The 25,193-nt window shown below is 46.6% G+C and overlaps 2 protein-coding genes across 2 annotated transcripts; one reads left to right on the forward strand and one right to left on the reverse strand.

The window, feature by feature from the left end:
• The first annotated feature begins 359 nt into the window (after nucleotides 1-359).
• On the forward strand, nucleotides 360-16,001 carry B4GALT7 (beta-1,4-galactosyltransferase 7). The gene is made up of 6 exons (XM_084839450.1): nucleotides 360-447; nucleotides 6,142-6,492; nucleotides 9,855-10,080; nucleotides 10,389-10,472; nucleotides 10,692-10,796; nucleotides 12,061-16,001. The coding sequence occupies exons 1-6, from the start codon at nucleotides 398-400 to the stop codon at nucleotides 12,214-12,216; spliced, it is 972 nt and encodes a 323-aa protein (XP_084695576.1). The 5' UTR covers nucleotides 360-397; the 3' UTR covers nucleotides 12,217-16,001.
• On the reverse strand, nucleotides 13,598-23,335 carry LOC146354649 (uncharacterized). Its single transcript, XM_084839449.1, has 5 exons — nucleotides 23,286-23,335; nucleotides 20,374-20,724; nucleotides 19,043-19,253; nucleotides 15,777-15,876; nucleotides 13,598-14,025 (listed from the first exon to the last, which is right to left on the reverse strand). Exons 1-5 carry the CDS (start codon nucleotides 23,333-23,335, stop codon nucleotides 13,598-13,600), a joined length of 1,140 nt encoding a protein of 379 aa, XP_084695575.1.
• Between the last annotated feature and the right edge of the window lie 1,858 nt (nucleotides 23,336-25,193).

Genomic DNA, 25,193 nt, shown 5'->3' on the forward strand with positions numbered 1-25,193 from the left:
GCCATTCCCCCGGCGCTGTGTAGAAGTTCCCCCTAGACCGCGCCACTTACCCTAGATTCTAGGCGAGAAGCTCCACTTAGATCAAGGGTGGGCAGCTTTGGGAGCCATTTTCACAGCAGCGATGGAACGGGCAGAGACCCAGGTGAAGGGAGGAAGCAGGCAGTAAATCTCGGACTTGGATCTACTGCCTTCTTCCCCTCACCTGCGTCTCCGTCCATCTTACTTCTGCCGGGAAACTTGCCACGTCTCTTTCGTTCCTAGGCGTCCTTCGGCTAGGAACAAAATTTAGGCGGAACAGCTACTAAGGGCCGCGTTTCTGGGGGAGCGCGCAAGTCGGCGAACCTAGTGTCCTAGCCAACGTGTCTCGGGCGGGGAGTCCTGCCGTCAAGGCGGCAGGATGTTCCCGTCCCGGCGTAAGTCTGCTATGTATCGCAGCGCGGGCGGCGGGTAAGTATTCTAACGGTGAGGGGATTGTGCGAAAAAGGAGCTATCAAGAGGCAGGAGGAGGAGGTGCGGGGAAAGGAGTCGTGGGTGAGAAGCCCTCGGGTGACCCTGTTGTAGCAGCAAGCATCAGCGGCTCAGCTTCTCTCAGGGCTCAGTCGGGTTGGGTTAGCTGCTACGCTTCAGCCCTGAAACACCCGTCTCTCCAACATGTTGTCACACTCTACAGTGACCAAGAAATAGAATCTATGCTGCTGCTGCTGCTATGGAAATATAAACAGACATGGATCTGATTCACTCCCTTCCGTAATGGTACGGCGATTTCGTCCCTGTCCTCATTCAGCCATAAATAAATAGCTTACTTTCTCGCTAGCAGCCTGCCCCCCAACCTGGTGCCGTCCAGATGTGTTTGACTGCAACGCCCATCATTCCCAGTCAGCACGGCCAACATACCTCGAGGGCACTAGGTTGAGGAAGGCTGTTGTATAAGAATGAATGGAAAGCACAGCAGCAGAGGGGATGAGACCCAATGCCAGAGGCGTTTTATGAGAAGAGACCAGGAGCCCTTCCGTGCCCTTCCTGTTCTGATATTTTGCTAGAAAAGTAGTAACGAACTGTGTTGTCTCTGAGTCAGCGTGTTTCCTCCTAAGTAACCATAACATCTGCCACACATCAAGAGTTAAGAGGAAGAGTTTCCAAGCTGGAGGATATAACGTGAAGCAGACCTGGGACCCTGTGCTGTTTGTACCTTCTGTAAAGAGCCCATTTCAGATCACAGAATCATAGAATAGTAGGGTTGGAAGGGGCCTATAAGACCATCGAGTCCAACCCCCTGCTCAATGCAGGATGACTGTGAAGGCATAGGAGCTGGTGAAGCATAGGGGCTAATGGTCCAATCCTATGCATGTTTACTCAGTAGTAAGTCCCACTATCCCCTTTATGGATCACTGCCTTGTTGTGGCGAAGGGGCTTGCGTAACTCAGTGAAGCCATAAGCTATGCCGTGCAGGGCCACCCAAGACGGACAGGTCATGGCAGAGAGTTCTGACAAAATGTGGTCCACTGGAGAAGGAAATGGCAACCCACTCCAGTATTCTTGCCAAGAAAACCCCATGGAACGTATCACAAGGCTAAAAGAGATGACGCCGGAAGATGAGCCCCTCAGGTCGGAAGGTGTCCAATATACTACTGGGGAAGAGCAGAGAGTATTTCCAAGTAGCGCCAGAAAGAATGAAGCGGCTGGGCCAAAGCCGAAAGGACACTCAGCTGTGGATGTGTCTGGTGGTGAAAAGAAAATCCGATGCTGTAAAGAACAATATTGTTTAGGAACCTGGAATGTCAGATCAGTGAATCAAGGTAAGCTGGAGGTGGTCAAACATGAGATGGCAAGATTGAACATCGACATCTTGGGAATCAGCGAACTAAAATGCACAGGCATGGGCGAATTTAATTCAGGTGACCATCATATCTACTATTGTGGGCAAGAATCCCTTAGGTGAAATGGAGTAGCACTCATAGTCAACAAAAGGGTGGGAAAAGCAGTACTGGGGTACAATCTCAGAAACGATAGAATGATCTCAGTACGAATCCAAGGCAAACCATTCAACATCACAGTAATTCAAGTCTATGCCCCAACCACTGATGCTGAAGAAGCTGAGGTTGATCGGTTCTATGAAGACCTACAACACCTTCTAGAACTAACACCAAAAAAAGATGTCCTCTTCATCATAGGGGATTGGAATGCTAAAGTAGGAAGTCAAGAAATCACCGGGATAACAGGCAGGCATGGCCTTGGTGTACAAAATGAAGCAGGACAAAAGCTAATAGAGTTTTGCCAAGAGAACACGCTGATCATAGCAAACACTCTTTTCCAACAGCACAAGAGACGACTCTACACATGGACATCACCAGATGGTCAATATCGAAATCAGATTGATTATGTCCTTTGCAGCCAAAGATGGAGAAGCTCCATACAGTCAGTAAAAACAAGACCTGGAGCTGACTGTGGCTCAGATCATGAGCTGCTTCTTGCAAAATTTCGGCTTAAATTGAAGAACGTCGGGAAAACCACTAAACCATTCAGGTATGACCTAAATCATATTCCTTATGAATATACAGTGGAGGTGGGGAATAGATTTCAGGGATTAGACCTGATAGACAGAGTGCCTGAGGAACTATGGACGGAGGTCCGTAACATTGTTCAGGAGGCAGCAACGAAATCCATCCCAAAGAAAAAGAAATGCAAGAAAGCCAAGTGGCTGTCTGATGAGGCTTTACAAGTAGCTGAGGAAAGAAGGGAAGCGAAAAGCAAGGGAGAAAGGGGAAGATATATCCAACTGAATGCAGAGTTCCAGAGAATAGCAAGGAGAGACAAGAAGGCCTTCTTAAATGAACAATGCAAAGAAATCGAGGAAAACAACAGAATGGGAAAGACTAGAGATCTCTTCAAGAAAATTGGAGATCTCAAGGGAACGTTTTGTGCAAAGACGGGCATGATAAAGGACAAAGAAGGCAGGGACCTAACAGAAGCAGATGAGATTAAGAAGAGGTGGCAAGAATACACAGAAGAACTATACAGGAAAGATCTTAATGTCCCTGATAGCCATGATAGTGCGGTCACTGAACTTGAGCCGGACATCTTCGAGAGTGAAGTCAAGTGGGCCTTAGGAAGCATTAGTAACAACAAAGCTAGCGGAGATGACAGTATTCCAGCCGAGCTATTTAAAATCCTAAAAGATGATGCTGTTAAAGTGCTGCATTCAATATGCCAACAAATTTGAAACACTCAACAATGGCCGCAAGACTGGAAAAGGTCAGTTTACATTCCAATTCCAAAGAAGGGCAATGCCAAAGAGTGTTCAGACTACCGCACAATTGTTCTCATTTCACATGCCAGCAAAGTTATGCTCAAAATCCTACAAGCTAGGCTTCAGCAGTATGCGAACCGAGAACTACTGGAAGTACAAGCTGGGTTTCGAAGAGGCAGAGGAACTAGAGATCAAATCGCCAACATTCACTGCATCATGGAGAAAGCAAGAGAATTCCAGAAAAATGTCTATTTCTGCTTAATTGACTACGCTAAAGCCTTTGATTGTGTGGATCACAACAAACTGTGGCAAATTCTTAAAGTGATGGGAGTACCAGACCACCTTACCTGTCTCCTGAGAAACCTGTACGAGGGTCAAGAAGCAACAGTAAGAACCAGACATGGAACAACTGAGTGGTTCCAAATTGGGAAAGGAGTACGACAAGGCTGCATATTGTCACCCTGCTTATTTAACTTATATGCAGAGTACATCATGAGAAATGCCGGGTTGGATGAATCAGAGGTCGGAATTAAGATTGCTGGGAGAATTCTCAACAACCTCCGATATGCAGACGATACCACCCTAATGGCAGAAAGCGAAGAGGATCTCAAGAGCCTCTTGTTGAGGGTGAAAGAGGAGAGTGCAAAAGCTGGTTTGAAACTCAACATTAAGAAAACTAAGATCATGGCATCTGGCCCCATCACTTCCTGGCATATGGAAGGGGAAGAAATGGAAGCAGTGACAGATTTTACTTTCTTGGGCTCCATGATCACCGCAGACGGTGACTGTAGCCATGAAATTCAAAGACACTTGCTCCTTGGGAGGAAAGCTATGGCAAACCTAGACAGCATAGTAAGAAGCAGAGACATCACCTTGCTGACAAAGGTCCGTCTAATCAAAGCTATGGTTTTCCCAGTAGAAATGTATGGCTGTGAGAGCTGGACTATAAGGAAGGCTGAGCGCCTAAGAATTGATGCTTTTGAACTGTGGTGCTGGAGAAGACTCTTACGAGTTCCCTGGACTGCAAGTAGGTCAAATCAGTCAATCCTAGAGGAAATAAACCCTGAGTGCTCATTGGAAGGACAGATACTGAAGCTGAAGCTCCAATATTTTGGCCACCTAATGCGAAGAGAAAACTCTCTGGAAAAGACCCTGATGCTGGGAAAGACTGAAGGCAAAAGGAGAAGGGGACAGCAGAGGATGAGATGGCTAGATAGCATCACCGATGCAATGAATTTGAACTTGAGCACACTCCGGGAGAGAGCGCAGGACAGGAAGGCCTGGCGTGCTATGGTCCATGGGGTCACGAAGAGTCGGACACGACTGAAAAACAACAACAACAAGTCCCACTATGTTCAGTGGAGCTTAAAGTTATTGCAGCCAAAGAGTGTGGCATAAGAGCCCATGGTTCAAAATAAGCTTTCTAAGGGTGCAATCCTATGCATGTTTAGACAGAGAAAAGGTCAACAATTCCCAGCATTCGAAAAGGCCTACAACTCCCAGCATTCCCTAGAATGCTGGGAGTTGTAGGCCTTTTCTCTGTTTAAACATGCACAGGATTGCGTCCCAAGTAACTTAAGCAAGCCAAGAGCACTTTGCCTCATCCCCATTATGGGAACTACTAATATTGAACTACTATCCAAAGTCTTTTATTGCAGTAATAGCTGTTATATGTAAGTAAGATAGCTTAATATTGACTACGGTGTGCATGTGGCCTTGCCTTCCTGGCCCTTATCCCTCCCACCAATGCAGCCCTCCACCTGAAAAAAATTGCTTACACTTGGCCTTTATTAATACTTAGTGCCACCTTCCCCCAACCTGTTGCCCTCCAGACGTGTTGGACTACAACCGGAGTGGGCAACCCTTTTAGGACTGGGGGACGCATTGGCTCCAGCAGCAGAAACAATTGGGGGGAACGCATGCGGGGGTGGGCCTGATCAGTGAGACAGCAGTGGATGAGGCCAGGTCACACTAATTCACAGACATCCATTTTCTCTGTCTCTCTCTCACACACATTCTCATAGACACACACATATATATTCAGGGGCATTATCAATGGGGGGGCTAAAGCCTCTTCTCTCCCCACTTGATCCTGATTCAGGATCACTGGGGAAGAGGAAGAGTCTTTGCCCCCCCCCCCCGCCCCGCAGCAATCCTGATCCAATTAGCAGCAAGAAAAAAGTAAACCTGCCTGCTGATATCACCGGGATGGGGTGAGGTTAAAGCTTCCCTCCCCCCTGTCCCACCCAAGCAATCAAGATCACTGGAGGAGGGGAAGATGCTTTAACCTCACCCACCGTTCCAATCCTGATAAATATCACTATAACAGAGATCCTGCCTGCAGAGATTGCTGGAATGCAGCAAGGTCAAAACCTCTTCACACCCAATGGTCCTGATGAAGATTGTTTCCCTGTTGCTAGCAGCAGAAAACAGCAATATGTTCTCCACAGTCCAGTTGGTGGTTGATGAGCTGGGCTCTGGGGAATAGGGGGCTGGGATTCCATGGGACTCTGTAGACTGCAGAGAGGGCAAAGGCAGTGGATTGCCCACATGTGGACTACAAATCCCATTATCCCCAGCCAGCATGGTCCTACACATCTGGTGGTCACGAGGTTAGGGAAGACTGGCTTCATGTTAATGAGGTTTCCCATGTCTGTCCAGTTTCATCTATTTTATTTTCACATTGTGGCAATAGCGTTATGCTGAGGTTTTGCTGTTGGGGCACAATGAGGGACTTGAATTCCAGTCCCAATGGTGATTCCCACACTGACAGGCTGTGCTTACTCTGGAGAAGCCTGTGGTGGTTTGTGTATATCTATCTTCCGCTCTTTTGCACTTGGGGTAGTCCATCCTGTCTCACTGTGTTGTACTGCCTTGTTCTGATTTTGCTTCAGGTCCTGCAGGCTGCTGGGCATCCTATCCCGGAAATGCTCTCTATTTCAGCTCTTCTTTGTTGCTCTATTGCTGGGTTTTCTTTCCCTGTTGTGGCTGCAGCTCAGTTGCTCAGGGGATGTAGCTAGAAGTCAACGAACTGAGGCTACGGTGCCTCAGAAACCCTGCCCATTTGAGCCTCTACCTCAGCTTCCTGATGACCCGTCATGGGGACCCCACCGCCTGGCAGTGTTGGTGCCTTTCCGGGAGCGCTTTGAGGAGCTGCTGGCTTTTGTGCCCCACATGCATCGCTTTCTCAACAGGAAGAAAATTCGCCATCATATCTTTATACTCAACCAGGTGGACCATTACAGGTACTGTAAGGTATGGGTGAACCCCATGCTCATGCTTTTTCTCCTTTCTGCTCTAACCTATTCGAAATCCTAGATTTGGTATGTTCCCTTCTCAGAGTGGATTTGGATGTGACATTGCTATAGAAGGTTCTGAAACATGGGGCCACCCTATTCTCTGAAATAGAACTGTTGAATTACTTCCACCTGGAAGATGTACAAGCTGGAGATCATGTCTGAAGTCACTCTGTCAGTGAAGCAATGCTTAGATACTGCTAAACATCCCAAAGGAGCTAACTGTCCTAACTCCCTCTGGCTTTTCCTCTGTACTCTTCTATTGAGCAGGATTGATGCTGTCTCTGGCACAGCAAAGATTTAGCGTTGTTAGACGATGGTGCCACCTTCGCTTTTTAAGCCATAAAGACAAAATTGCATAACAAACTTGTGGCAGTCCTAGTTTGAAACTAATATTTGTTCTTGAGTTATAATTATTCACTTGAGACACTTTGTTACTGAGCTATATAAACAGTATTGGTGGTACACATTAACTAATGTTCAATTCAATCTTTTGATGTGCATGATTGGATTGTTCTATCTCTTACCTGTTGCTTGGGTCTGGTGGAGAGCTAGAGTCTTTTTTTGTGTTTTGTTTCTTTAATCATGGTGGCTTTTGGACCTTAAATTTAATTAGAACTTATTAGAAATTGGTTCTAGTATCCATGTGAAAGGGCCTTCACTTATTTTTCTGAAACCATAAGACACAGAATCCAAAGAGCTCTTCAGTTTGCTTAAATACATCTCAGAAAGCAAAAACTTTCTCCTGTGTCCTTTTCTGTTTCCTCCAAGGTTCACATCATCACTCTTCCCATTTTGTATCTCATTTCACTTTCTTGGCACTGTTTTTCTTCATCCCTCTCTCTGTTCAAACTCTGTTCAGAATGCCTTTCCTGCACTGCATGAGCAGTGGCTTCTATAATGCATACTAATACATGTTGGATTTGCACTATTGCACTTATGTATGTGGGTGCAAATTCACCCTGCCAAATTAAAAAAAACAAAATTAAAGGATGCCTCTAACAGGAAAGACCATGATCAGGAAAAGTGGGGATGCAAGATTAATGCCTGCACCTATCGTGCAAAATGCTTGCTCTTTAAAGAGGAGCAAGGTTTTGTGCAACATACCCAGGATGTAGAATACAAAATACTGATTGTTTTCTAGATGTGACTGGTCCACACGCCTCGCACTATCATTAGTAGAAAGTGGTGTAAAGGGCTATTGGCAAATTATGCCATTTATATCCTTCCTTTGTCCCGCAAAACTCAAGATGGTGTACCTGGGGTCCCTAGGCAGTCTCCCGTAAGACCTAATTAGGCTGATGACAGAGCTTTTTTGGTGGTGGCCCCATGATTTTGGAATTTTCTTCCAGGGAGATAATGTATGCCCCCCCTCTCTATTGGTTTTTAGAAGAACCCTAAAGTCCCTTTTATTTGTCAGCTTTTGGGTGTTCTTAGGGTTTGTTTTATAAGTATTTTATTTGCTGTTGCTATTTTATGTTATGTAATTATGTTGTTATTTGAATAACTTTTCATTAGTACTGATTATTGTAAGATGTTCTGTGATGGTAGACACCCTAAAAGGGCAAGGTATTACATTTATTTAAATGAATGAATGAATGAATGAATGAATGAGCTAGGATGACCTGCTAGAACAAAGAGCAAACTTTTCATGTTCAGCAAGGAATTACGTAGGGTTCTAGGATAGGGGTGGGCAGATTTCAAGCTTGTGAGGTCTATTTTGCTTTTTTACTAGCACCCTGAGATCCACTAGCCAGAATCTGGTGCAAAAGACATACGCTTTTAATTAAAGAGTTTTGAACCCAGGAAGTGGTTTTGAGTAGCAGAACTGAACAGTGCTCACAGTACTTTCACACAAAAATCCACTTCTGATTACCCCAGTTCTTTTAATTTCAGCAGTATAATTTAGAGTGGGGTGGGTGGGAGGGAGGGGAGAAGTCATTTTGTTGCTGCTGCTATTAAACAATTTAGAGTCAGAAATCCTTGTTCATCTATTGCAAATCAGAGATCTACCAGTAGATTCAGATCTACTTTCTGTCCACCCATTCTAAAAGGTGCTAAAGTCTACTACATACTTTAACAACAGTCCAAAGCTTCCACCCACCAGTCTGCTAAACAATTACTCCATGAAGTCTATATGCTGGGGGAAAAGTGCTAATGACAGGGATTATGTGCACATGACATTTTGTTACAGTGCGTCTTTAAAAGCTGCATGATCTTTGAATTCAGTTATCCCCCAAGCAGTGTTAATTGTTGAATTTAGCTCTGTATCATGCATGTATTACACATGAGAGTTGGAAGGAGGTGGTAATGAAGGAAAAGCTACCCAAAGCAACAGCATGGAACAAAACTCAATTTGTTCTTCATGACTTTGCGTGTGAATAGAAAGTACTTCATTGATTAATGACCTACACAGTCTGAGCACTTAATAGAATTACCTTTTCATCCCTCTTCCTATTGAATAACATGAACCCCCCTATTTTTGGGCAGGGGGGCTTTTAGCCAATATTAAGATAAGATCCTGTAAGCAAAAACATGTTTCTGCTCTCTTGGCCTTTCGGCATGTCAGCAACTTTTTACACCACCTGCTACCAGTGATTATGTGGGGAGGGTGCATTGTGACCCAGCACTGGGTACACTAGGTTTTGGAATCTGGCTGTTTTGATAGCAAATTCAGAATCCTGAACAATTTTGGGATATGTGTTTTAATCAAATCCTCCTGACTGCAGCCAGCATTTTGAAAATACGTAGTACATGATGAAGGATCAGAAGTGAATGTGAGTCTCATTTGGGTTTCCAAGGGGCAGAGCTGCTTCACTCTGCAAAACTCTCTGTTCCTCTTCGTGACCCATGCCTTTGTTTTTATACATCTATTTCACTTCTTCCCTTCTGCCTCATGCTCTCATTCCTCATTTCTCTTTTACTACTGTAGCCCCTAAGGAAAAAAATATACATTCTAAGAACGGAGAGAACCTCTAGATGAATAAAGTGCATTTGTTCATTAGGGCGTTATTTACATAGTTGATCTAGTTAGAGAATCTGAGTGAGATTTACTGTGGAATTCTGAACTCCTGTTTATCTGTAATTGCTTATCTAGTTTCTGTTGGGTTTCTCCTACATTAAAGATTCTGTGTTCCTGCTGGGCCTTCTTTCCTACTCCTCATGAGTTGGAGAGTTGCTAGTGAAGTGATAGACCATAAAACAGTGGCTGGATGCATGGCCTGAGCACTTTTGACATAGTGGTGGCTAAGCTTTCCTGAGCCAAACTTTGAGACTTCGTTCCAGTCTGCTCACATTGGTCTCTTGGGCAGGTTTAACAGAGCATCTCTGATCAACGTGGGCTTCCTGGAAAGTGGCAATGACACAGACTACATTGCCATGCATGATGTGGACTTGCTACCTCTCAATAAGGAATTGGACTATGGCTTCCCAGCTGCTGGGCCTTTCCACGTGGCATCGCCCGAGTTGCACCCTCTCTATCACTATAGCACCTATGTGGGCGGCATCTTGCTGCTCACCAAACAGCACTATCAAATGGTAAGTCCCCAGTTCCTTCTCACAGAAAGGGCTCATGGGATTTTTGCTGAAGAAGCCCTTGCTAGTTCTTTGGATGGGTGGAGGGTGTCAGTCTACTTGCTTGGTGTTTAGATTGGCTACTCCATGCTTACTGGCTTCAGGTATAAAGATCCCCACTCCCTTAATCCTCTAGATGAAGAAGTCTTAAGGTAATGGTGCTGGCTGTGCCTCGGTACAGTTAACAGCACATTTTACAGTCTCTGCCCCAAGTCTCATTGGAGGAAATGAACACTGGGATTAACTGCATTTTTGCTGTTGTTTCCTTTCAGTGCAATGGAATGTCTAACCGCTTCTGGGGCTGGGGCCGGGAGGATGATGAATTTTATCGCCGCATTAGAGGAGCTGGACTTCAGGTGAGGATGCAGTATGGCTCTAGCTGGCGGTTGAGGACCTAACCTTGGGACTCAGGTTCCCAGTGCAATCTGAGCCTGCTACCAACCTCTTTCCCTGCTTCCCATAGGAAGGATATTATTTAGGCAGGTATTCTGCAGAGCTGTGTGATTTCTATGTTGAACCAAGACTTCTGACGTCAGACAAGTTGCTCATGCAGGCTCTGCCACTTTGTATTTCAGCTCTTCCGGCCCTTAGGCATTACAAGTGGACATAAGACATTCCAACATCTGCATGACCCAGCTTGGCGCAAGAGAGACCAGAAGCGCATTGCTTCCCAGAAGCAGGTAGGAGTTTCTCATGTGGGAGGTGGGTGAAGGATGTCTTTATCTTGGAACTGGAAGCTGTTGCCTTACCTAGGTAGGATCTGGCCATACAGCACTGTAGTCAGTCCCACATTCTTGCTCAGACATTCCTGCTCTCACTTCACATTTTACTCTAGCCTTACTCAATATTGAATGGCAGTTGGAGGACAAAGAAATCTATATGGGTTGAATCCCATAGAACAGAGTCTCAAATGTCTACACGATTCTATTATTTTGACCTTTTTAAAATTCTGACTTTTAAAACACACATTTCTGTCCTAGATGGATTGGGATAAAAACCATACAAGGTAACCAATTAACACTAGCATTAGAAAGTAGGAAGTGTATCTTTTGCAGTCAGCATCACTTCCCACTCCTGTCCCTTAGCCTCTCTGATTTATTCTCCCCAATGTTCCGAAACAGGTATCAGCTCTCTCTCCCTTTTGACCGTCAGTAAATGAAATCCAAAATTTCAAAAATAACACCCACCCATGTTCTGCAGTCAGAACAAAGCACGCAAATAAAAGAAAACCATGCAATTGTGTACAATTCTAATTGTAAGATTTACAGAAAACCTGGGAGCTTTTAGATGAGGGCTGAGACAAATGTTTACCAGTGAATATTAGCACGACAGAAAAAGGCTTTGTGGGGAGCCTAAAGTCTCCTGAAAGACTACACAAATGTTTACCTTTTCACGCCTATTTGTCAGCATTCGCAACCCATGGCTGCTTCGGCACTACCTTTTTGTTTTAAAGTCACCCTTCTTCCTAATAATGATGTTATCACACAGTCATATCTGATTAACTTAATAATTAAGCAATTATATCAGTGTTAGTGGCTGATGAGTGATTCGAAGACACCAAAACCGGGGCCAAAGCTACAGCTCACAGTAGAGCCACTGCCTGAATGTTGGGATGTGTATCGGGAGGCACCTTCTCTCTGCAGTGCTCCCCCAACATGAAAAAATGCCTCCCCAAAAGTTCCGCACCTCAAAAAGAAAATCACTGGGAAGTGTGCATGACTTCCACTAAGAGGAGGAGGATTGATTATTGTAGACCCCTTACAAGAACTGTGCTCCAAGCCTCTCTCGTTGACAGTGATTTAGCCACCTCCTGCTTATTTCACTCTGGGTGCTCCCTGAGCTCTCTCACTCAAACATCAGCCACACCCTATTCCACGATGGCATCCTTTGCTCTCCTGTTTGGGACCTCTGTGCATGACGCTTGGCATTTTTGTTTCCACTCAGGAGCAGTTCAAGGTGGACCGTACCGGAGGCTTGACCAACCTCGAATACAAAGTGGAGTCACGCACTCCGTTGAATGTGGCAGGAGCTCCCTGCACAATCCTGAACATCTTGCTAGAATGTGACTCCATTGAGACTCCCTGGTGTGTGTTTGGCTGAGCTGCCTACCACATAGACTGTCTATTGTGTTACTGTGCGGCTGGTTGCCAGAATTGCTGCTGGGCTCTCCGAAGGCAGGTCCTTCTGTAGGAACCAACAGCACAGCAGAGATGCCTATGGCTCAGATGGTTAAAAGGAGGGCTGAGGATCCACACCAGTTGACAGGTGTATGTAGGGCACAGCCTCTTCCATGTGGATACTGTAAGGTGACAACGAACGCAGAGGTGCTGGCAAGATTAAATGGCCTGAGTCCCTGCTCAGCCTGCTTGCCGTTCAGAAGGATGTTGTCTTGGCTACCTACATTGAAACAAGCAGAAGGACATCTCAGACTGAGAGGCAGGAGCGTGACTAAATTGTCCTCCCTGTACAAGCCAGGGCTCCAACTCCCAGATGGTGAGGGGTGGAGAGACCTGTAGACTTGTTTCAGAGTTTGTTGCCCAAGCTGATACTTAAAGGACTTACAGAATCAGCATCTGGTTAGTTTGTTGGAAGTTTGCTTCTCTCATGATGAAATATGCATAAATGCCCGCTGTGAAACTCTGATGCCCCCCAACTCTTCCTCCAGGGGCCTCCTGCTAAATGGACACCTTGCTCTCTGGCTGTGAGAGCATCATCACCTACCACCTTACCTAAGCCCACTGTGGTAAAGGACCTTGTTCTTGGGGTCTCTGGGGCTGTAAAAGTGTTTGGCTTGTTGCAATAAAGCCATTGAAGTGAGTGGATCCCGAAGGAACATCATAAGTGGAATGTGTGTGAGAGAGCATGTGTGTGCATGTAGGCCATAGACAGACAACATGGTGCCCATGGGCACCAGTGTGGCCCCAGACACCTTTCATGGAGCTCATGAAGGTGTCCTATCCCTCCCACTATTTTTAATCAACAAATTAAATTAGTTCTGTTGGTGCTGAAAAGTGTGGATGCAAAGGAGGTGTTTAGTGTGCTGGGGCTCAGATCCCACCTTGGCTTTATACTCAGTCTTTTGGGTAGGTTACTTGCCCTTTGTGATTAGCCACGCCTCCCATGACAGCTGTTTTGTGGTGGTGTCCAGAACAGTTCCTCAAATTGCCAAATGTGTGCATAAACCCCTGATGTCCCAAGAAATACCAGGGTCTCGCGGTTTGAGCCTTCTCCCTTTTCCTGCCAATGTGACTTTCTACTACTGGAATCCAGAATCCTGACCTAAGCCTATCCTTCTGAGCTTAGATTAGCCTTGATCTTGCCAGGCACGCCTTCAAGCCAAAGACTCTAGCCAGAGTTGCGCGCATGCGCGCACACACACAGACATATATATTGTCTGAATATGATGCATTTGTACACTCCTGGCTACTCCCAATAAGTCTTTTTCGCCAAGGGAGTTGGAGACAAAGCTGAAGCCCCCACATCAGGAACCCAGGCCAAAACACCTACGACAGAACTGATAGCTCCTATGCAGCCGCAGCCGGCATCTGTAGAAGTGGCTGGTCACAGAGCTGGCTGTGGAGATGCTGGTAGTCTGCTGAAGGCTCACTGTAGAGAGGTGGAGGGTCTGTGCCCGTGGCGGGATGTCACTGGGCCCTGCCACATGAAGGGGTGGAAGGGATGCTTGCCAAGCCTCCATAGAAATGCCTGCTGCCTCTGGACTCCTCTCCTCTTTCAGAGGCTTAGATTTTTTCTTGGGCTGCTGAGTAAAGATGCTGCTAAATTGTTCCAGGCTACTTGGATGCTCAGACTGACTTGTGTTCATAGCATTGGAGGAAAGTTCCTTGTAGTTACATGACATGAGCTTCTGCAGCTGAGTTTTGGATGCGGGTTTTTTCCCAGCAGAGATAGCTGTAAGGGGTAGGGGAGAACCAAAAGGGTTAGAGTTGTGCTTTCCTAGGGCCCCAAAGCAGTTTTTACTTAACGAGCTTTTCTTTTGTGGCTCGGGTATGATGTTTCAGTTGATGCTACATTGTAGAACTGTGAAAAAAGACCTCCAGAACCTAAGGACAGACGTCCCAGGATACCTGTTTCCTACATGTGCTATACAGTGCAGAATCTGGATTCTGGGTTTTTTTTAAACAAAGTAATTGTTTTGTGAGTCTCCTTATGTGAGACTGTTGGATACTTAGACATCAAAATGGGCTTTCAACAGGGCTTCCAGTATTATGTTCTTCCCCCTGGCCTCTGAGCTTCTGTCTTTGCTTACTGTCTCCTATTCTCTGTCTACTCCTCCCCTCCCAGTCTAGTCCTTGTCTAAACCTTCCCAATTTTGCAGACAACCCATATTGCAGTCAAGTAATGCAACTCAAGTTAAAATGCATGATTTATTCTGAGTGCAGAATCTGCATTCCCTTAGCAAAAACAAAACGCTGAGTCTCTTTTAGGCATAACATATGATTATACTTACCGGTAGCTAAAACGACCAGGGCAAAGGGGAACAATGCAAAATGGAAGCTTTTGGGCTATCTAGCGTGGTCTTTAGAGGGCTGGCAAGATACGGGGAGAAGACCGAAATGTGGGTAGGGGTGAGGGGAGGTGTTCAGACCCCGTGCGAGGAGGTTGCCAGACTAGCTCCGCCAATGACACATGGGAGTGGAGCTCCTGGTTGGCCCTTGGATGGAGGAGCTATGTGCAAGCATGCCAGCGTATAGACGTAGCACCCCCTCTCAGGCTTGCTGAATGTGTGGGGGTGAGGCTAGCCTACACCACAGCCCCCTTGTGTGTGCTTTCATCTGAGCTCTCCCTCCCTCCCTCCCTCCAATAACACAAACGGAGCAGAGCAATACTTTTTTCTAAGGCTCTGAAATCTGCAGTGCACATCCCTCTGATACCGACCTCCTTGGTCCCACTGTTCAGCAGTGTGAAGCTAGCTACTACAGCACATACTGGCTGCTACTAAGTGCTGAGTGATATTTTTTTCAATATGGGAAGCGGTATATACATTTATTACGTAATAAAAAATAATAAATACTGTGAGAGGCTGACCGAGAGCCTAAAATTCTTCTCAGCATTGCTGCTCTGGCTCTTTGAATTAGGTTTTACTCTAGAAGTCACGAAAGATGCTGACAAGTGAATGAAGCCGTGACTCGGCTTGGGTGGCTGCTGTCTGTCTGAAGAAGGGCACGTGAAATAGAGGGGGTCTTGCCATTGCTAATGCTGAGCGAATGGTTTTGATCAGCGTACCAGCAGAGCAGCTCTACTTCCTCTAAAGAATAATGGCAGCTCTGCTTCAAGTAAGCTTGTGCTGGATGCCCTAAAGGTTAATTACGTGGAAGCTGTTCCTACTCAGCATGGAGCCAGTGCTTGCTTGCTTGTGAGCTATCCCACGTGGCAGCCTTCTCCAACCTGGTGCCCTCCAGATGGTTTACACTTCAACTGCCATCAGACCCAGCCAGCATGACCAATGGTCAGGAATGCTTGGAGTTGTAGTCCAAGACATCAGGAGGGCACCAGTTTGGAGAAGGCTGCTCCAGGGTTTGCACAGGGGCACGGGACCGAAGAGATGAAGGTAAGCACTTCTCCAACTCCCTGCAGTCGGTGAGGTCTTTGCAGTGCCTTGTACAGCTAAGGCTCCTCGTCCTGTCCTTTAATCAATTCACCTGCTACTGTGTGCAAGGAGCTGCCAGCCCTGGGACCAGACTTCACTGCTGAGAGCTCCAGCTCAGTGTTCACACTGGAGGAAGATGAATCCTCGTTCGCCTGCATAAAAGAAGCAGACAAGGTCAGTGCCGCAGCCTTGGAGCTACAGTCAGGGCCAGAAATACTGGAACAAGGGTAACTGTTTTGGCAGTTGGCCTCTGTACACCACCACATTGAAGTTGAAAGGAAACACACCCAGATGGGAGTGAAGTCAGGACTTTCAGCTGTAATTCAAGGGGTTTGACAAAAGTGGGGCACTAACCATTCAGGAAGGACAGCCAGTGGCATACACACACACCCATCGTTGGTGGCTCATAAGTAATGGAACAAATGGCTGACAAGCAGCTGCATGGCCAGGTGTGGCCTGTTTCCTGGGCACCCCATGACCAATCAAGCAGATGAAAGGCCTGGAGGTGGTTCTGAGTGTTACATTTGCATTTGGTAGCTGTTCACTGGAACTCTCAACATGAGGTCCAAAGAGGTGTCCATGCGAGTGAAGGAGGCCGTCATTAGGCTGAGGAAACAACATAAACCCATCAGAGAGATAGCAAAAACAGTGGGAGTGGCCAAGACAACAATTTGGAACATCCTGAAAAAGAAGGAATTAACTGGCAAGCTCAGCAACAGCAAAAGGCCTGGAAGACCACGGAAGACAACTAAAGTGGATGACAGCAGAATTCTGCTCATGGTGAAGAGGAACCCTTTCACAACATCTAGCCAGGTCAAAAACGCTGTTGCGGAGGTAGGCATGTCATTATCAGCATCTACAGTCAAGAGATGGCTTTATGAATGTAAATACAGAAGCTTCACAAGGTGCAAACCACTAGTAACGCTCAAGAACAGACAGGCCGGATTAGCCTTCGCCAGCGAACACCTAAAAAAGCCTGCCCAGTTCTGGAATAAGATTCGTTGGACTGATGAAACCAAGATTGACTTGTACCAGAATGATGGGAAGTGAAAAGTATGGAGAAGGAAAGGAACAGCTCATGATCCAACGCATACCACATCATCTACACATCAAACATGGTGGAGGCAGTGTTATGGCATGGGCATGTATGGCTGCCAATGGAACCAGGTCACTGGTGTTTATTGATGACCTGACTGCTGAGAAAAGCAGCAGGATGAATTTTGACGTGTATAGGGCTATACTTTCTGCTCAGATTCAGCCGAATGCTGCCAAACTGATAGGACGCCACTTCATATTGCAGATGGATAATGACCCAAAACATACAGCAAAAGCTACCCAAGAGTTTCTCAAGGAAAAGAAGTGGGATGTTCTTCAATAGCCAAGTCAGTCACCTGATCTCAACCCACTAGAGCATGCTTTTCACTTACTGAAGACAAGACTGAAGGCAGAAAGACCCACAAACAAGCAGCAGCTGCAGTCAAGGCCTGGCAAAGCATCCCGAGGGAGGAAACCCAGCATTTGGTCATGTCCATGGGTTCCAGACTTCAGGCAGTCATTGACTGCAAAGGATTTTCATCCAGGTATTAAAGGCAATCCTTAAGTTTGAAATGATGTTGGTTTGTTCCATTATTTATGAGCCACCAACGATGGGTGTGTGTGTATGCCACTGGCTGTCCTTCCTGAATAGTTAGTGCACCACTTTTGTCAAACCCCTTGAATTACAGCTGAAAGTCCTGACTTCGCTCCCATCTGGGTGTGTTTCCTTTCAACTTCAATGTGGTGGTGTACAGAGGCCAACTGCCAAAACAGTTACCCTTGTTCCAGTATTTCTGGCCCTGGCTGTATATATGCCACTGTTCCATCACGAGTTTCCTACACCACCCCCAACCTGCTCACTGTGAGGGCCTCTATAAAGCTGTTAGAAGGATTAGTAGTGTATTGCCCAGCATCTTCATCCTCATTAGAGAAAGGTTTCATTACAGAAGCAAGGGGGAAGGGGAGTCAGTCACTACCAGAACTCCCATTTTATTTGGATGGGGCAGCGAATAGAAGATGCGCTTTGGTGGTTCAAGATGCCGCACTCTATGTCAGCCTTCCCTAACCTGGTGCCCTCCAGATGTGTTAGACTACAGCACCCCCCATACCATTGGCCATGCTAACTGGGGATGGGTGGGGGTTGTAGTCAAACACACTTGGAGGACTCCAGGTTGGGAAGGACTGTTCTGTATTACTCTGCTTGGGCAGCAGAGTTCTCTGCCAGACCAGCAGTGTTTAAATCCAGATGTTTTAGACCAGGGGTGGAGAACCGCTTTCAGCTCGAGAGGAAATTCAGTTTCAGAGAAGCTGTTGGGGTGGGGTGGGGTGGGGTGGGGGAACACATTCCAGTGGTGAGCAGGGCTGAAGGAAAAGTAGGTGGGGCAAAAGGACAGAGCCAAAAATACCAAGAACGATCTGTGTGTTGTAGCTTAAGTCTCTTACTGTCAGTAACTAAGGAGAGGCATTTTCACCTTTTTAGAATGGGGGTGGTGGTGGAGGGAAATGCACACAAGCCTGGAGGAAGCAGTGGGGTCAAGGGAAGGAGGCACGGCCAGATTGGGACCCAGGGCTTGTAGTTCCCCACCCTTTTCATTTTGACCAAAGGTTGGTCATCTCTACACCACCCTAAAATCCTGCATTTAAAACGGGCTTTCTGCTTCCATTTTAAATGCAGGATCACGATTCTATTTTCCATGTGCTTCCTTTCCCCCTTCCCCTTTCCCCCTCCTTCTCCCCGTATCTGAGCCTTCCATTATCTTTCATTGATCTCGCTCCTCTTCTTGCCGCTTTCCCTCTTTTCATGGAGGGAACTCAAGCGGAACACAACGGGGTAATTTGATAGCTCATTATCTGCGATCTATTTAAAACTGGAACAAAGGGCATTTAGTGCAGGAGACACCCTGGAGGTTCATGGCGTCATATAAAGAGCCTGCAAACTTCCGTGAAGGAGCAATCTCAATCGCAGGATCAAAACTCTGTGTGAAGAAAGCCGTTATTTCAGAAATGGCACTGAGAACACTTTCCGCCAGTTGAGAATGCTGTTCATGTGGGACGGAACCCAGAAGAGCACCGTTTATAAACTGAATGTAAATTCTAATTAATGTAGGTTCCTCACTGAAGTTATACATGTGGGAAAGGTGAAGTGGGCTGAAATGTCTCTTGTGGAAAATGGGCCCAGTGTTTCCAGCTTCTCCTGGGTGAACAAGCAATTGCCTGCAACACTCGCACTTGCAGAAGAAAACCCAACACCTGGGGACAGGTTCCACTCTGGTGTGCACGTACCAAGCTGGATGATTGAGACGTGGCTTCTTTGTGCACCTTGTACCTCTTGCCCTTCTTGCTTCCGCAGAACCTGTTAAAGAGGGCCCAGGCCCCACGAGAGCTGAATGCTGGCTCGCTGGTCGGCGATGAGATCTGTAAGAACTGGATGTCGAGCTGCAGGTGTCCTCTCGTCTTCTCCTTCTTTCCAGGTCGAGATTGCAGCACAAACCACCTGCAGTGAGAGAATGGAACAGCTGCTACTGCAGGTGTCCAACACACCACTCTATCAGATACCACTGCAGTATCAGGTTCTACTTCCTGACACATACAGGTGACACTACATAGGGCATCACGCTCCAGTTTAGGAACATCAGAAGAGCCCTGCTGGATGAGACCAAAGGCCACCTAGGACGGCATTCGTTTCACACGGTGGCCAAACAGCTGCCTGTGGGAAGCCCAGAAGGAGGGCCTGAATGCAATAGCTTCTTTGATACCATGTACTGTGGGTGGATGCTGACGTTAATTTGTCAGGTTGGAAGTCACCCCAGTGAACGTAACTGTGTTGTAAGCTGATCATCTGTAGCGGCCTGCCAAGTGCTAAGGAGGATTTTGCCACTTCTGCCCCAAGACTTCTGATTGGGGGGCAGATGTGTGGTAACGTTCTCAGCACTTAGCAGGATCTCGCAGCCTGCCAGCTTCCTGCTTGGTTGTAGGGCTACCACTGTCCGTTCCAGCATAGTAACTGGCTGGCTTCATTCACATAAGAGGTACCCTATCCTGCACTGTAGATGATCAGAGTGGTGTGCCTGGATGGTTGGTGTATCTGGATCCTGGCAGAGTCTGCAGTTGGGCATGCATGTACTTACTGCTCACTTCGCATAGCTTGATAACTAGCAGTGAAGTGCACTAAATCCTATCAATATGCTAAACTACACAGCCAATTGTGACGAGGACAAAATGCCTCCCTCTTGCTTCCAGTAGCCCACTCCTTTTCCTTCCAGTGCCTACTAAATCCCAGTCCCTGCCAAAATTAAGCCTCTAGCTGTGTGCAGCATTAAAGGGAATACATGTTGAATGTTGCCTTCCTTGTTTGCAGTTGGTTTTCTTTATTACAAGATCTTATAACGTGGGAGTGCGTGTGACATTCATGTTGTAGCTCCTGGCTGTACAATTCTGCACCTGTTCATCCTATTTCTGCTGCTTGTGGTATGGTCCACTTGCTAGGGCAGGGAGAACTCAGGGCCATCACCTGCAAGCTATATCCCACACTCCTTGCCTGATGCCACCCCGTGGCTCCGATAGGTGAGCTCTGCTTAACTCTACAAGATGGATGTGGGATTGGCTCTGCTCACTCGTTTTTCCTCTTCGTTTTGTCCCGAAAGAGCCGGGCAAGAGGCAAGCAGACTCTGCCGAGAAACTGGTTGAAATGATGCAAGGACTGGTGCATAACGGTTAGGATGAGGCCATGCTCTTCTGAGTCATCCAGCACAGTGGGCAGCTGCAACATGCACTCTTCATGCCATTCAGGGCTTAGGCTGTGTGGCACTACAGATGTCCTAAATTTTTGCTTTTGTAGCTGAATCACAACATAGGGGTTGCTGCTGCCCGTGGTTCCCTTGGCACGGAGGGAGCAGGCGCGCAGGACCGTCAATTGCAGGTGGGTGGGGTGCCAAGCCTGCTCCTTTTCTGTGTCCTCATCCACCCTGCAAAGACACATCCTAGTATTATTGGTGGGCTTGGGGAAGTGGGGGAGACATTGACATAATCTATTATGTAAACTAACAGCTGGGCTATTAGTATTTTGCAGAAGAGATGGAGAGGGGGCAGCTGGGTAAGTAAGGCAGTAAATTGGCTGAAAGACAGCCAACTCTGTCTCAGGGCAGCTTTTGCATTTTCAGCACCAGACCTGGAAAACAAGGGCTGGGAGGCAGGATTTTGACCTTCAGTGGCAGCCAAAGGCACAACATGGAGATTGTGTAAAGTGGCCATGGCTTTAATTCCAAAGCCGCAAGCAACATCTGCTCTAGCACAGCAGCCAAACATTTCAAGAACAATAACCGAGGCTATCCCTATGTCCTCCTCTTTCCCCTTCCTACCCATATCCTGAAGAACTGAGTTCGCCTAAGACGATGAGCAGATGACGATAGAAAAGCGAGCAGAAGAATTCTAGGGCAGCCCCTGCCCTGGGAGACTAAGGAAAGGGCAGCAGGGTCGTTCGCTAAGGCTGGGGGTGGGGGGAAGAGAATGAAGCAGGGAGGGGGACAGGTCCGGCCAAGACCTTTTGATGCCTGAGGTGGAGGACAAGGTGGACCTGCTCCCCATTCCATGCACCAGACACCAACTGGACGGACAGCTGAATCTGACTTCAGCACTGGCGAGGCGACAGTGTCCCCCACTGCTGGTTTAGGAGGTGCCAGGCAGGCTGTGTGGCATATGTAGTGCTGTCCCCTTAACATTATTATGTTAATATATTATTAAAATATTTTTATTTTATTTTAACCATTTGCAATCTGCCCAGAGAATATCTGTTATTGGGCAGATTAAAACGCAATAAATAAATACTATTATTAATAGTTATTCCATTTATTAGTTGCCCTATAGCCAAAGCTTTCAGGGCAGTATACAAAACAATAGCAAATACAATACAAATAATGATAAAACACATTAAGGTTGCAAGCCTATGCTTGTTTAGATAGAAAAAAGTCCTACAATTCCCAACATTCCCCCCACCTGCAGCCAGCCATGGTGTCTGGGGAATGGTGGGAGTTCAGAATCATAGGATCATAGGACAGTAGGGTTGGAAGGGGCCTATAAGACCAACCCCCTGCTCAGTGCAGGAATCCAAGTCAGAGCACCCCCGACAGATGGCTGTCCAGCTTCACCTCCAGTGTGGGAGAGCCCACCACCTCCCTAAGTAATTGGTTCCATTGTCGTATTGCTCTGACAGTCAGGAAGTTTTTCCTGATGTTCAGCCGGAATCTGGCTTCCTGTAACGTAAGCCCATTATTCCATGTCCTGCACTCTGGGATGATTGAGAAGAGATCCTGGCCTTCCTCTCTGTGATAACCACAGTCTCCAACAGAGGTCACCTGATCAAAAAATGAGATCAGATTCATCTGGCAGGACTTGTTCTTGACAAATTCATGTTGGCTTCGAGTAATCACTGCATTGTTTTCAAGGTGCTTACAGATGGATCACTTTATAATCTGCTCCAGAATTATCTCAGGGATTGATGTCAGACTGGTCTATAGTTCCCAGGTTCCTCCTTTTTGCCCTTTTTGAAGATAGAGACAACATTAGCCCTCCTCCAATCATCTGGCACTTTACCCGTCCTCCATGATTTCTCAAAGAGACTAGACAGTGGTTCTGAGAGTTCTTCTGCTAGTTCCTTTATTACTCTAGGGTGCAGTTCATCTGGCCCTGGAGATTTGAACTCATTCAAAGGAATTAGGTGTTCCTTGACCATATGCCTATTGATCTCAAGCTGCAATCCTGCCCCTTCAGCCTGTACTTCACCTTTGCCAGGGGGCTCATAGACCCTCTTTTGGGAGAGGACTGAGCCAAAGTAGGAATTGAGCACCTCTGCCTTTTCTTTGTCATCTGTTATCATTTTGCCATCCTTATTTAACAGTTGAACCATCATTTCTTTCATCTGTCTTTTACTATGCACTTGTAGGACTTTTTTCGGCCTAAACATAGGATGATGATGTGATCCTATGCACACTTATCTGGCAGTAAGTCACATGGAGCACAATGTGACTTACTTCTGAGTAAACATGCATAGGATTACACTGTAGAAATTTAAAAGCAACCACAACAATGATTTTAAATAATTCTAAAAGAAGAAATACATATCAAAGCTGCTAAAACCTGGAAAATGATACTTTTTAACTTTTTAAATGCAGCTTTAAACAAATTGAGAAAACAAGGTAAGAATTTTTAACGTTTTTTTTAATGGTAGGGCCAGCCCAGGTGAGGGAGGCAGTGTAAAGTGGGAGCTGGGTTCAAATTTCTGTCCTACAACTAGTCTCTATCTGCCTAACCAACAGGATAAAGTGTGAAAAGTCCATTTGAGCTGCCCTGAATTATTATTATTATTACTTATTAATTAATTAATATCCCGCCTTTTCCCCCCAATACTGAACTCCTTGGAGGAAGGGATGATGGTGCACAATTGTAATTAATAATCGCTGTTTTTCTTAGGTTGGGACGGGACGCAGTCGACGTTTAGCTGTCTAGCTATATAGATGGGGCCACTGTTTACCCGATCACCGGCAAGGACCGTGTCCCGCCCTGCTTTACGTTCAGCTCCATGTAGCCAACTCCTCCTCCTCCTCCAAGCTACTCCCTCAACGATACCCAGGGTAAGGCAAAGAATTCCCTTTCGAGAACGTGGAGTCTGTAGCGCGGACAATCGAGTGGGCGGGGCTATATTCAGCAAGACTCCTCCTCTTGCTGAACCCGTGCGTGGGGCTCGCTTGGTGGGCGGGGTCTCGTCCAGGACTGGCGGGAATGGCTTTGGGAACGATGAAAGTGATTCCAGTGGAAGGGGCGCTTTGCCGCTCGCAGCCTGAGCGAAGCCGTAGCGATCCAAATGCCCTCTTCTTGGCTCTGTCCATCTATGAAAGTTTTCAGGAAGCTTGACCTCCTTTGCATCTGGCTCACGCTACCCAGCAATCCAGGGAGGGAGGCAGGCTGGATCCCGGCTCTGGCCTGGGGAGATGCTGACGGCTCCACCAAAAGCAAAACACAAAACTACAAATAAATAACGTCCGGGTATTCGCCTGACTTTTTTCTGGAGAAAGGCTTACCACCCCCACCAACCCCATCGTTTGAGGATGCCCCTTATTCAAACGAAGATGCTGTGCTTTGGAAGTCCAAGCTGGTTTGGGCAAACGAGGATTTTCCACACGATTAACATAAAAACAAAAAGGAAACAAAAATTAACCCCACGGTGCCTGGAGGGTTGGAACATACTCCCCCCCCCAAAAAAAACACGAAGCCCCCCCTCCAAAGATACGTGCGAATTTTGTTAAAAGGCGGCTTATTAACTGACATCCCCTATAAATCCGTACATGACAGTACAGTCATGAGAAGAAAATGCCCGCAGAACGTGGCTGGGGAAAGAGCCGTGCTCATCCTGTGTTGGTGGTGGTGGTGGGGAATGGACAATAGTGTGCCATGAGGAATATGTCTCACAGAAAGCAAACCTCTGGCCTGATTAAGAGAGCTGGAGATCTCGAAAGCTGGCACACTTTTTTGGTCTTTGGGTTGGCCTGATAAAGGCATTACACAGTATTGTGGATTACGGGTAGGTGGAACCACAGGCCGCCAGTAGCATCGCTCTCGCTCTAGGGGGCGCTCGGTCTACAAGCCGGAAGGTGCCGCGTTCCGTTCGTCCAACCCTACAAGCTGCGCGTTCGCTTGGTTTGGGATGAGGACAAAACAAACAACCTTGTTCTAAAATTAGAAATGTGGCAGACAAGAGCTACGGGAAGCTACTGAAGTGGCCTTTGTGCTACCCTATTTTAATATATGTATGGGAAAGACATGTGTGATTACACGCCTTTACTGAACTGCAGTGCCTTCTCCAAGGTGCTTTCTTCTCCCAGCTGCTAACTTTTTGAGGACAACCTTGAAAAAAAAAGCAATGAATTTGCCAGCCTCCCCTTGAATTACTTCATTTAAAGAGAAACATTCCCTTTCAGTGTGAATTCTTCTGAAAAAACAGAGTGGGGAGGTTACCACTACCTGTTTGCAACTCTGTATGAATTGTTCATATTTTGGGAGTTCAATCCATCATAAATAGAAAATGTAATTATAGGTGGAGTCAGTATATATGTCTTGCAAAGGCAGAACTGCCCACACAAATCATCTTGAGCCGGTCCTGCCTTCCATTTCAAGCGTATGTGTTTTAAGAAATGGCTTTTGGAAGCTGCAAACAGCAAATATGCTTTTAAGAAACGAATAATAAAAGGGTATGTGGTTTTTGAGAAATAATACACAGTACTGAAATTATCACTCCCTGTAATAGTGAACTTGGGTGATGAGTGCCAACAAAACTGGAACCAAAATGAAGCCATTGAGAAACAAGTAGGACTACCAGCACATTTAAAAAGACACCAAGGGGCCATCCCTCCCAGAAAAGCCCAGTGAAAACTGAACATGCTCA

This window comes from Heloderma suspectum, chromosome 2 (genome assembly GCF_057233095.1).
Source record: "Heloderma suspectum isolate Gila_16-S chromosome 2, 16-S_ref, whole genome shotgun sequence".
Lineage (NCBI taxonomy): Eukaryota > Metazoa > Chordata > Lepidosauria > Squamata > Helodermatidae > Heloderma > Heloderma suspectum.